General features: G+C 33.1%; 1 protein-coding gene across 1 annotated transcript in view; it reads right to left on the reverse strand.

Moving 5' to 3' along the window:
* Positions 1–2,297: 2,297 nt before the first annotated feature.
* The window catches only part of LOC149064396 (uncharacterized), a 61,455-nt gene continuing 49,446 nt past the window's right edge, over positions 2,298–14,306 (reverse strand). The window contains exons 25-30 of the mRNA XM_089254768.1: positions 13,556–13,826; positions 13,048–13,475; positions 10,206–10,319; positions 8,099–8,258; positions 5,028–5,100; positions 2,298–4,143 (exon numbers count right to left, since the gene is read on the reverse strand). Of these exons, the coding sequence (XP_089110894.1) occupies positions 3,983–4,143; positions 5,028–5,100; positions 8,099–8,258; positions 10,206–10,319; positions 13,048–13,475; positions 13,556–13,826 (1,207 nt within the window). The 3' untranslated portion in view covers positions 2,298–3,982. The remainder of the gene's footprint in view (positions 4,144–5,027; positions 5,101–8,098; positions 8,259–10,205; positions 10,320–13,047; positions 13,476–13,555; positions 13,827–14,306) is intronic.

Genomic DNA, 14,306 nt, shown 5'->3' on the forward strand with positions numbered 1-14,306 from the left:
ACTAAAATTACTTGGACAAACGTAGATTTCAGTGATGTATTGCAAACAAACGATTAAATTTCTCCTGAACTGGATGACCAATTTAGTTTATTCTAGGGTTTTTTCGATAGCTGGCGGAATGGATAAGTTTTTGACAAATTAGTAAAGACGAAAGAAACAAAAAATAACACAAAACTTATAATAAAAAAAATAAAGTTAAATAATGAAATAAATTTTTGTAATAATTATGCTGAAATACAATCAGTTTTTCAAAGTCAAGTTTTGAAAAACTGACTTCAGGGATCTTGACACGCCTTAACGAGACATCTCGCCAATGCCGCTTAAAGTATTATGGCCGTTTTTTGAAGTTCCCACTTAATTCGAAATTTCTAAAAATTTCTCGGGAAGAGATTATCTGTGATCTGGTCGGACCCCATCGGTCAGGTAGTGATTACGAATTTCACTCTCTACTAAAGGAATGTCCGGAACATAACTGGACCTTGGTCCACATGCGTCCCACACTCTCAACTCTTTAAGCGTTTCTTACAATTTTCCTGAAGACTTACAACGTAATATGAGTTCGGGGTTGCCGTCTTGAGAGTTCTAAGAACCCTAGATATTTCGGGATTGCCGCTGTAAGGGTCAATACAATGCGATCTTTAGAATTATGCAATTACGCCATCTTCTTACTACACAGTACAAAATTATGTCCTAAGTTTTCAAGGGAAAAAAAACTGTTTCAGTTAAAATTTCCTGCAACTGAAAATGTGTATATTTTAATGTTTAAAAAAAAGTTATTTTAATGTTTTCGTTTTGATTGAAGTATAAGTAGATTGCTAATAACATAAAAAACCTATGTATATTAGAAGTTTTTTTAATTTAAAATGATCTTGCCGATAGTTGGTCCTTTCATTATATAGTGAATCCTGACTTGATAACAGTGGGTATCTGCGATGTTGAAATCTCATTTTTCATGGCGAATACATATATGCCAATACTGTGTTTTTGATGAGATTCGAGAACAATAAACTGAAAGTTTTATGCCTACATGCTTGTGTTCTAAAAAACGCATTATCGCTATTCCTGCTGTACGCTCTGCAAAAGCAGAGACCGATCCTTCAATAACAACATTCCTGTTCCCCGCCTTTTATTACAATTGCACTGTGCGGTGCGCGTGTTATGTCTTTTAATTTGCATTTTATGATAAAGCCATCTATTGGTAAATTTTTGAATTTTTTTTTTTCATTTTCTAGACAAAATCCCATTGCTTCATGTATATTCAGGTGAAATATCAGGTAATTCTGAGCAGTGGTTCTTTTTTAGTCTTTTCAAAAACGAACTTTAATTACAATCACCCTGTACTTTCCTTTGCTTCTGTATTTTGTTTATATACGGCACATTTTTCTTCAGTTCAAATAAATTGTGCATAAAAATTCTAACATTCAGCAACACAAAAAGTTTTGTCCCGTAGCATTCATGTTAATTTTTTAAAATTGTGTGATTCACCCTTTTCTCAAGTTTTATGGCAGAGTATCTGACATCATTAGCAATGTGGTCATTTGCATTCCATCATTAAAGAACACCATGTTGATCAAGAGACATTAACAAGAACATATTTTGGTGGGAAAACTGTTTTCCGTAAACCGTCCTTACCAAAAAGAGCTTTGAGGAAATTTTCGGTCTATGGTGGGACTGAAAATTCTCACAAGGGGTCATACAAGTATTAGATCAGCATCAATGGAGGAAGGGGGGTTCCAATTTGCTGATGGAGGGGTGGGTTAGATGATGCTTACGTCATCTCAAGCACCCTTTATGAAATATTCTTAATGGCATCTTACTCTGTGCTCCAAAAACGAGAAATGTGGCTGGAATGAATCTCACAAATTCTGATACCCTTTCCGTGGTATGTACAGTGCATTCCATAGATTCCCCTCATGGAATGAGTCTTTTGGCAGAACAGCGAACGTGGTCAGTTGAGAGAAACTGACCAAGAACATCCATGTTACAAAAAACATTGCAAGAAATGTTATATGGACATCCTCTGCATCACAAAAAGTTTTCGCATGTAGAAATTTCATAGTACATGAAAAAAAACTCTGAAGCCCCTCTCTTTCAAATTTTTCAAGCCGTTTGTCTCTATTTTGAACAGCTTTTTCAAATATTTTTGTTCAAAACAGGTCAGGACTTCTCGACCACCATGATGCCTTGTGATGAATTGTGAAATAATAAATCATAGTCATGATTATCATAACATAATTTATAAGTTATGAAAATAATCCTAATCCTTGATTCAGTAAAGACTTAAAATTTAAGTAGAATGCAGGGGAAAGTTGGTTTTTATAAAAGAGTAAATGGCCAAAATTACAAGAAAATATACAGAATGTCCCATAAAATATAGGGTATGTGGTTGACATATGTTTCTGGCACACAACTGGTAACAAATATAGCATACTGGCCTGTGGAATGAAAAGTTAGTGCATCTCTGCTATATGACAAACTGTTTCACATTTTTTAATGTTATAAAAGACTATCTATAATAAACGGCACTGCCGGGTTTTCTTCTATTACTGGGAGGATTGAAAAAGTGATAAATCATTACAAAGGAATAAACTATTATACATAGCCAGACAGCATTACAGAAGGGTCAAACCATTGTAAAGGCATATAAATGTCTGAAACGCATTGGCAACAGAAGTAAATATTCCAAAAGTCATTGTTAGCCACAGTTTTTGGCCCATTTCGAGCATTTGTCCAGTTTTGACAAACTTTTAAAATAGCCTATCATTCAAATCGAGTCCTGCTTAGTATATATGCAAAATTTGGCAGTGATCTGTCTAAAATTGTAGACATCTATAGAGACCATACACACACACACACACACACACAGAAAATCAATTTTATATATATAATAGTTAGTCCTTGTTAGTCTCATTCTAAACCTTATTAGATTAGTCCTTGGATTGCTGTGGAGTCGTCTAGTGTAGAAAGAAAAAAAAATGCACGAAATACATGTTTATCTGCAGATTAAGAAATATTTCCGGCTATTCATAACAAATTTTTGAATGTCAATATTTTCTAGTTTTTCATGCCCTGCTGATTCCAATCTTTTAACATTTGAATCTTAATTTATTTATACCATATAATAATTTTCACTCATGACATAGAATAACCTAATGCAATATAAATGGGTTATAACAAGAATCTTGCAAAAAGGAGAAATTTGTAAGTGATTCTCAATGACAGTGTTAAAAATACAGTAAAAGTCCATTAAAATGATAGTTCACAAACACACCGAAAATTGTTATAATAGACTTTCCTTACAAGCAATATTTATTTTTTGCTCCGTCAGATTATAGAGTTTTGAAAAATTGCTGCTTTATCTGCATTAAAACGTCTTCTAGATCATTTTGTTCTATTATTAACAAATGAACAGAACTCCAGTCATGAAATTAATATTTGGTCTCAGTTATTGATTTTTTCAGACATTTTTTCGAATACTATTTAGTATAATCAAAGTGATGTATTTGGCCAACTGAACAATTAAGATTTTCATTCAGAACAAAAAATTTACATTTGCTTATAATGAGCTGTCTGTTATAACAACATTTTCCTCATGATTGTGAGCTATCATTACAACAGACTTTTATAGTTCATCCAATATAATAACGATTTGCATGAAATCAAGTATCTATAATTGCTGGATTTCCAACATGGCTATGAATATTCACATTGTATCATACATATTTCACAAAATATTTTATTTAAAAAAGCAAAAGACAAAACACAACATTGACTTTTCATTCCACTCTAGACTAATTTTGTAATTCGAGTTGGATTAAATTTCTTCAAATGTCATTGTACCTCATGATCTGATTGCAACACCCATTACAATAAATTAAATGTGTCACATAAAACATATTAACTGAATGTATATCAGTTCAGTTTCATAAGAGACACCTTGATAGGACCACATTTTCACAACATTGAAATGATGAGCAATAGCTCACGTCGAGTATTTAAGTACATCAGAACGGTTATTTTCACATATTTTTGTCCATGGCTCGGCAACATATTCTTCACCACCAGAATCACTCGATTCCAAATCACAATCATCTTCATCATGAGGAAGGATTTCATCTTCAGCAGTGTAAACATTCAATGAAACTGCAAGTGAGCAGAATACGAATGTTATCACATTTCGATCAATACAGAAAATTTGCCAGAACTTCTATTTAAAATGTTTTGTAAATCAGAATTTCCTTGAATATAAAATGACTATACATATATATACAGGTTGCATAGGTATCAGGTCATATTGCATTTTACTAGTGAACCGCTAATCCTAGAGCCGTACTTCTAGGCATAAAAATATTCCAGAAAAAATATCCAAATAATGTGTAGTGCTCAGATATTTGTTGCAAGGGCTTGCACAGTTATTAAAATTAAAAAAATTAACATGTTATCATATTATACGCACCCTCAGTGCCCGAAAACCCTATTAGAAAGTGGTTTTCCTGACTCTTCTGATGCTGACTAAAAAATTTATGTTTCTAAATTCCATATTGACTGAAACATGACTACTCAAAACATTGACACACAATGAATTTTCAAACCCTCAAACTAAGCAAAAGAAAAATTAATAAACCAAATGATCCACATAAACCCACAAATAACCTGAAAAACAATAAAATTTTTGCTCTGGCAGAATTATTAATTGCAATCTACTACATTTGTATTATTTTAGTAATATATGACGATTCCCTTTTCATTTAAAAACAGTTACATGAATTTTGCTGACAGGATTTGATACAAAAAGTAGGGCAGAACCTAAAAAGTACGACAAAAGTAAAAAATTTTAGGAAAGAGTAGGACAAGTGGGAGCCCTTCTATACACTATAACTTGGGAACGGTTGGCAATTTGGCAATAAGACAGAGCTGCTACCTCGTCTACACTCCCCCCCCCCCCAATTTGGAAGATTAAGTGAAATTTGCCCTGTATAAGAAAAATTTTATTTGAAAAAAAGATTAATGAAAACTCAAATACCAACCTTTATCTTGAACAATTCGGTTTTCTGATTCAGAATCTGATAAATGGTTAAAATCTCGCTTTATGTGATGAGCCTGAAATGTAAAGATGTGAATAATCATTAAAATATAATGGAAAGAAATGTGTAAGTTTTTTCCAGTCTCAAAAATATTATTTAAAAATAATTTACATAGGGGAATCCCAAATTATATTTTTGGTCTTCACTTACACCTGTTTGGCTCTTACGAGTTAAATTGAAAAACAACACTAAGCAATTACTCTTCTCTCACAGCTGATAAATTCATTAAAATGTGTAACAAAGTTACTAATGGACTTTTCTTCTGTAATAAGGATCAAGTAACAAAAAATGACTAGCATCTTGATACATGCACATTAGCATATAATACAAAGGTCGTTTGATATGTAAGATAAATCTCTGAGATAGCAGCAATCACAACTGTAAGTATAACTTCTTGAAACCTGTCACAACAAGTTAGAGCACAAAGAGCTTTTTGATTTTTTTTCGGCATCATTCCAAATTCGGGTTGTAGCAGTTATTCTCGAAATGTATAATAAGTGTCATGCAATGAAAAAGAAAACATTTTTCTCTATGATAGATGCAGATCAAAGCTGAATTGGAATGAGTTCATGGACACTCTGCACCATCATTAAAAACCATTTATTTTTGAATAAACAAATTTAAACAGGCTGTGTGCCCACCAAAGAAACAGCGTGTGTTCTGGGTGTCTTTACGAGACCATCCAACCCTTTGGAAAAAAGCGCAAACCATCTCAAGAATGGTCTCTCTGGGCTGTCATGTATGTCTGTCTGTCTGGTTTTGCCACCACCTTAGAAATCATTAAAAAGTCCATGGTATAATCATGGAAGATCGCAGATTGAAGTTGAGCGGATGTTGTTGGTATCTTAATAAAATCAGAAATGAAAAAGCGTTGTCCAAGACGAGTGCCAAGATTGGTCACAATGGATTAAAAGTGAATGGAAAAGGTATTTCAAAAGAAAAAATTTCAATTTTGCCTCATAACCCTTGGGACTTTTGGCATCTATTTCCGGCTATGGATAAAACATGGATTCACCAGAGGCAAAACAACAATTAAAGTGAATGGAGAGTGGTGAAACAGCAACAAAAAGGCAAAGGCTGTTTTGTCTACTAAAAGTGATGGCCACATTTTTTTCTTTGAATTCTCAAGACATTGAATGTCTAAGCAGTCTACCTCTGGAAGGACCTTAAAATTGGGAATATTGTCATATTTCCGAGAAATTAAAAAGAATGGCTACAGATAAAATGACCCAGATCAATGCACGAAAAAAGTTCTACCTCATTGAGCCAGTATCCCCATCTAGCAGATACACCATTGTAACGACCAAATTTCCGATATTAGGCTTCGCACAAATTTGTGATTCCCCTAAATTCTACAGATTTGAACCCACATGACTTTTTCCCTGCTCTCATTATTGGAAGTTCCACTTGGTGGAAAAATTTTTTCACCAAATGAAGAGATAACTGCAGCTGTAAATGAGTTAGAGAAAATTTTTTGATGGGATAAAGAAATTCGAACATCATTGGAAAAAAAGTGTGTAGAGCTTGAAGAAACAGAATTTTTCCAAAAAAACACAGTTTTTTACCTTACTTATCAAACAACCCTTGTATATGTTAATCATTCTGGAAAATGGTCGCTTATCACAAATTATGCTTCACATATTTCACAAGATTTAAAAACTTTGAAGGGGAAAGAGAACAATTTTTTGTTTGAAGTTCATCTGATTTTTTCCCCCTTTTTTTCTTATACAAGAAAGGACTAGATTTTGGATTATTATCAATTTCAAACTTTTTTCATTGTAGTCAACATACTACAAAAATCATCATGCACCTTAAAAATTTTTTTTTTCCTTATTCATAAAAAAAAGCAAAATCAATGATGACTCACTAAAAATAATTGATAATTTAGATATTTGAAGAGCAGTAATCTTATATATGACCAGATGGAACTACTTTGAGAACAGTTTTTGGCCTGATGACCAGCCCTGTGCACCTTTGATCTAATTTGTAAATATTTGATCAAAAACTAATGATAAATATCCACTTTTCAAGTGCCATGTTTGCAGTGGAGATCCCCCCCCCCCTGCCCCACCTAAGCTAGAGTTCAAACAACAGCCATCATTATTAAACTTTACGTATATTAAAACTGAAATTTCTGATGCAAATTCATATTTGATTAGGAACTAAATATAATATTTTAATTCACCAAAGGATCAAAGGATTAAGAGGGAAAAATATGTTTTAATTAGGGCTGTTTGATTAATTGAATCAGTAAATTGAACACTGATAGCGATTACAAATTTTAGTTAATTGACTTGATCAATCTAATTAACATTCAATTAAAGTTTTTCACAAAAATTCATAATTTATTTTGATTTATTTGACAAAACTGATTAGACATCTTACATTTTTTCCCTTGATATAACATTTCAGATAGATGGCCACATTCAAGAATATTTGAACAACTATTTTGATCAAATTTTTCAGCAAGTCAAATCAATGAAAACTGGTGATAGTTCATCACCAATTTTCATTGATTTGACTTGTTACAATTGACAGTTTTAAATTGGGTTTGATGAAAGTTTTTGTTGTCTCCACTGTGAACAGCAGTATTCCTGAAACATCAGTTTCCCCCCCCCCTCCCTTAAGTAACATTTGGGAGCAGTTTCTACAGAAAAAATAAGTGTGAATATCGGAAGTAGTTTCAAAATCAATGACCAACCTAAAAAATGATAGATTTTCTAAAAAAAAACAAGATCCCAGTAAATAAATTCCAAGATCTGACAAAAAATTCATCTTTCTTCAAACAGACAACCTTAATTTACCAATTCATTTGAATGTTTGTTTACATCTGGAGAATAAGCGAGTTTTTATATTTGTGGCATCAATTAATAAAAAAAAAAATGACCTAATATGTTTGTTATAAAGTACATTCAATTTTGAATAACCAGTTAAAAACGTTAATTGAAATTCTGTCTCCCAGGACCAATTTTAATATCTCAATATGTTTATAGCAAACCTGGGCATGATCTTACCTTTACATCAGCAGATATCAACCTTGGCCATTTCCCAGGCACTTTCTTGACAAACTTCATTTGAAGTCCATGGCCATGGCACACCACTTGGGCTAATTCATTCACGATATCTGCATAAAGTCGTTCCTCAAGGGAATATATCTTGGCTTGAATGATAGTACTGAAACAATGACAAGTCTGTTAAATCCAAAAAAAAAACTTTCAATATCAGGAAAAAACTGCAAAAAAATGTAAATTTCAAAGAACACTTGGGCCAGTAAAGGATCTGAATATGTAGGAACTGAACCCTATAACCATTCAAACTTCTTCTTTTTTTTTACACTAATTTGTTACTATCACAGCATATATATATATTTAGTTTTTTTTGTTTTTTTTTGAAAAAATAGTTTGATACATATTTATTGAGACACCAATACAGATTACTGTATTCCACACAATTAGCTGGCAAACAGCAAGGCATGCCAACGTGCCAGAAGCAAAATTCAAGTCACAGATTCCAAGGGATTCTTAAAAATCTGCACTCTAATTTGTATTCCATGGTCAAGTTTGTAAAATTGGATTTAAGCAGAATGAAAAAGTACAGAATCCCACTGCAAAACATGCTGATGTGATACAAAAGTGACATGTTTTTCAAATGTCTGACCATGAACAAAAACGTGCAAAAATACAGTATTCATATTTCATATTAAGTTGACGATAACTGAATTAAACAATAAGTAAATGCCCAATTTTTTTAATCAAATTCTTGGACAAAATATAAACAGTGAAAACCATTATTTTGTTCTAGTTTGTTCAGTGTTTTATACAAATTGATATCAGTCTTTTGGACGTATTTTGAGATCCTTATCAAAACAAGTTTTTCTCAGCATGGCATGGATGGACCAGATTGCGACATTCGAAGTGCTGGTGTCCCACGATTTTCACAGCATGCCAGATAATAAAGGGAATTACTAAGGACAGTCATTTCAACTTTTTCCGGGGGGAGGGGGGGGGGAAGAAAGAGCATCTACTAAAGGTAAGCACATATATATACCATTTGTAATGTATTTTCAAAAGCCAGGGGAGAGTAATGCACCCCCCCCCACCCATTAAATGACGGGCCTGGAATTACTGTTATTATATTTCTGAAATATTAATTTTCATCAAGACTCAAAATACTTTGTCAACTGTTTATAGACGATCGAGCAGTTGACCAGTCATCTAACTAAGCCAGACTAGCACATTATGCCAATTTTCAGCATAATTTAGACAATTCTTAATTACAGTGAAACCTTGCTACAATGATACTATATATTAGTGGTTCTCAACCGGTGCTCCGCTGAGACCTTGGGGCTCCATGTGCACTCTCCAGGGGCTCTGCGGTCGCTTGAGGAAAATAATAAAAAACAGTGAATCTCAAAAAAATAATTATAAATATTTTTAAATAATAAAAATAAATCAGTAACTTTGACAAATAAGTAAACAAGAGGCCTAGGGGCTCCGCCATAGAAATTTTTCACAAAAATAGGCTCAGCGAGTAAAAAAAGGTTGAGAACCACTGCTCTATATAATGATAAATTCCTTTACAACCATATTTTTTTCACATCTTGTTTGGAAATGTCTATACTCTGCCAAACTGCTGACTCTCGATACAACAAAATCTGTTGTTATATTGAATATTGTTATATTTATATTGAGGTTTCACCAAGATCGCAACTAGATGCTTAGTCAGCCAAGGCAAGCATGTATTTTGGCGGCCCCTTGTAATGTTGAGGGATAGGTTAAAGGGTGAAATCTGTGCCCCCTCTGATCCAGCGACGTGGCACCAGCCTCGCCCATCCACCTGCTTCCCTAGTTGCGGCCCTGGGTTTCACTGCACTTCAATTATTAAATTTGTTTTTGTTAAACTCAATATATTCATAAAAAATTTTCAATCAAAAAATACATGGCCAGAACACAGGTTAAAGGGTAAAACAAATTTCAACTAATAATTTATTTATTTATTTTTTTATTTACACACTTCAACAGGCTGAGCCCAATTACAGAGATGGAAAAGGTAATGGAAATCAATAGAAAAGCAAATAATAATAATAATTAGCACGTTTAATCTCATGAATCATCACCTTACCTGAAAAAAAAGCCAGTGTCAGATATCTCAAGTTCGTATCTCTTGATACCAAGCAGATTGATTGTAACAGTGACATCAAAATTAGTATTCCACCAAGTGATGGCTGGTTTCAAACTGAGAAAAGAGAAGGAAAAAATTCAAATGTATTCGAACACTTGAGTGCATTTATAGAAACAAACCTTAACAAATTTGCACTGTGATGGAAGGTTTCCAGGGTATTTGGGCACTGTGGGGTTATAGTAAAATACAATATTTGCTTAAGAGAGTGATAAGAATCTTTATGATGGCTACACAATAGCCTAATTTACGTTTTAAATAAACATTTGCTGCCAATGACGAGTACAGGGTTCATAGGAAACAAAAAATGAGTATAGCATTTTACTGAAGAACTGTTGATCTTAGAAGCATACTTCCAATTAGAAAAAGTATCCAAATAATGTGCAGTACTCAGATATGACATTCGTGTTGCAAGGGGTTGATAAAAAAATTAACTTTTTTATACAGTCCCGTGTGCTCACGAACTCAAATAGAAAGTTGTTGCCTTGGCTCTCTTGATAGAAACATGAATTTTTTTTTTGTTGACAAGTGTAATATTCGCAGAAATATTCAAATTCGAAACATAGAGCAAATTTGGGAAAACACATTAATAGCAAATAAAACGGTTTTTCTGCATTTAATGTTTTTTAACAACTTTGCTTCATTTTTCAAATTTCAATATCACAACAATGATTGCACTTAAAAACGTGAAATACTTCTGTTGATATCAGGAGAGACCAAGCAACAACTTTCTAATTGGGTTCTTGGGCATAGTGTGTCCCTGTACCAGTTTTGAGAGTGAAAATGCAATGTACACAAAATAAAAATGTGTTTTCATATGGGGGGTTGAGAAATGAAGTGTGGTGTAAGTCACTTTAAAAAAATTTTTAAGACAAAGAAATTTGAGTTTGAAATTACTAGCAATTATTTTGCTAGTAATTATTTTCCTAGTCCTATAACTTTGAATTAGAGTTGAACCCCCTTATTATAACAGATCTTCACTTATAGCAGTTAAAAAAATTGTAATAATAGTAAAAGGTGCTTATTTTTGTTTGACAAGTTTCATATTTCCAAGAGCAAGCAATTTTAAACATAGATTATTATATTGTTTTCTGTAAACATGGATGCGCTACATGACTTGTATCCTTTGTCATCCAAATTATGATTAATGCGGAGTATACATACATGTTCCTCAAATTCACCTAATATTGAAAGCTGTTTTTTTTTTTGTTTTTTTTTAAATATATATATATATACAATAAAGAATTTTTATAGCTAACTATTCTATTTTTATTGATGTACTCTTGTTGCATTACATCCTTGTAAGAATTACTAGTTATAAACAAGACTCATTATAATAGACAATATTCAGCCCTTAATTAGTGTCTTATAATGAAGTTCTCTACTGTGTGTATATACTCCCAAAAGCAGAATATGTCCCAATCTGTGATATACGAGGAGCGGTTCAAAATTAAGGGAGATCATGTATAAAAGACAAATGGCAATACCGATTGGTTCGTGCATGCGTAGCAGCATTACTTGGTTTGTTGGGAATGTAACCGCTATATTACCCTCATTTGATTGTTGTCTGCCTTCACAAGACAGTGTGTTAAAATGAGTGCGGTAATAACAAATCCCACCAGTTGTGAAATTTGATCAGAGATTAGATTTCTAAATACAAGAGGACATAATGCTGCTAAAATTCACCATCAATTTTGTGAAACATAGGCCTACCACAATGAGTGAAAGAAAAGTGAGGCAATGGTGTCACGAATTTAAAGAATGTCGTTCAAATGTTCACGATGAGCAGAGGAGTGTCGCAGACCTAGTGTCCGGACTGACGATCTCGTTGAGCATGTGAATGCAATAATGAAAGAAAATAGTCACTTTATAAGCAATTTTTCTCTAGAATTTCCAGAAGTTTCTCGGACAACATTGTTGAGTGAAACTCTAAGTTATCAGAAACTCTGCACGATGGGTACCGAAAATGCTCACAAAGATCGCAGAATGGCATCTGCACATGCTTTTTTTCTGGACTGCTTTATAATCACTGTGGAAACTAATTTCTTTACTATGGAGCATGCACTACGGAAGCAATTCAAAAATTTGGATGGGAGATTTTTTATCATCCCCCTTATAGTCCTGATCTTGTCCTCAGTGACTACCATCTCTTTCGACATCTCAAAAACTGGCTTGTCTATACACATTTTGAGGAAAGTGAGGAATTAAAAATCACAGCCAGTGTAAAACTGGCTGAAATCTCAGACAGCAGAATTTTATGCAGAAGGTTTGAAGAAACTTGTTTCACAATATCAAAAGTGTTTGGAAGGACATGATGATTATGTAGAAAAATAAAATAATCATGTAAATTTTTAAAACCATTAATAAATTTGTCATTTTTTCCAATTGTTTTCATTTCATTACTGATTGCCCCTTAATTTTGAACCGTGCCTTGTATGTCGCAGAACAATGAGTGCTATTGCAGAACAATCTGGAAGAACTTTAAGAAAAGTGTAGATAACATTATTATAGGAATTTTCACTGCAGAACATTTCAAACCAGCCAAGGGCTTATTTCAGAACAATGCAAAACATTCTTCTTTAGGGTATATATATACGTTTAAGCTGCCACTCCCAAGTCATAAGCAACTGCATATCAGATAAGTATGCATGTAAAAATTAGGATAAGTAGTATAAATAGTTTTCTGGATAAATATAAAACATAATTTAATATACAATATTAAAATAATATATTTCCATACATCAAAGATTCATTCATAAGGTTTGTCACAATCAGGTACACTTACGTAAGGTTTCTGGAGTTTTCATCACAAGTGGATACATTTGTTATAATAGGAGAAGATTCCGTCTTGTTGTGGCACTTAAATGTGTTGTTTTCATTATGACTTTCATTTTGCTTTGTAGTTGGCTGAGGCTGATACTTTTGAAGATTTTCTTTACAACCCATAGTCTGCATAACTGCTAATACACCACACATTAACGCACTGGCATCCTTGTGCTCTATTGGAGAACTGTCATCAGAAGAGGGTTCATGTACAGCGTTTGAAACACTGTTTGGGGTCTTCATATTCAATTCCTTTATAAGATCGTCACTAGTTCTAGTTGAATCAGCATAACCATGCTTGACTAGATATTCCGAGAGATTAAAGTCTGAATCAAATGCATCAACAATGTAACGGTTTCCGCCAAACAAAGGAGCAACTTTTTCCCATGCCTAAAATTAGAGAAGCATATTAAAATTTCACTGCATTTTCAAATAAGGTTCAGAAACATTTGGAGAAATATTTTTTTTACCTTAACTTTGAACATTTTCATACAATTCAAATCATCTCTGGTGATGTTCAGCAAGTCCTCTGTTGCAACGTCAGACCAACCTCCATGTGGTGGAGTTACACCAGCAAGTTCACATTCAATAGCTTGGAAGGGAAAAAGCATTAACTCTTTCGGCAAAGCATACAGATCATTTATATTGGCTTCTATATAATCACCATAATCTACAAAATGTACATGAGCCATTTGAATGCCATTTTTCTCAATCATTTCTACCACTTTTCCACGATAAAACCTACAACAAATAGAAAGAAAATAATTAAGATTTCATCTTGAAAAGACTACCTGTCTATCAATATTTTTGCACACATGACAAAAAAAACACTAAGGTGGTTAAAAGAGGAGGCATACAAGCAATATACAGTCAACCCTCTGTATTCACTGGTTTCATATTCACAATTTTCGTATTTACAGTCTCTTTCCCAATTATTTGAAAAACACTGTTACAGAACTATTTCTCAAATTGGAACAATATATAATATGCACATATTAACTGAAGGTTTCAAAAACCTATTCTGAACATTTTTCAGAGTTTCTAAAAGTGTTTCTTAAATATTTCTGAAAGTGAAAAACTTACAAGCAAAGTTTGAAGTATTGACTATGCAAAGCTAGATTGCTGCAGTTGCCCATTATTTTATTAATGAATGTATAATCAAATAGATAAGAGCAAACTCAAAATACAAAACAGCTCTGCTGTACCTGCGGGAATATACAT

Source organism: Pholcus phalangioides, unplaced genomic scaffold, assembly GCF_987345545.1.
Source record: "Pholcus phalangioides strain wild (caught in Gottingen) unplaced genomic scaffold, Ppha-v1.0 ptg000042l_1, whole genome shotgun sequence".
Taxonomy (NCBI): domain Eukaryota; kingdom Metazoa; phylum Arthropoda; class Arachnida; order Araneae; family Pholcidae; genus Pholcus; species Pholcus phalangioides.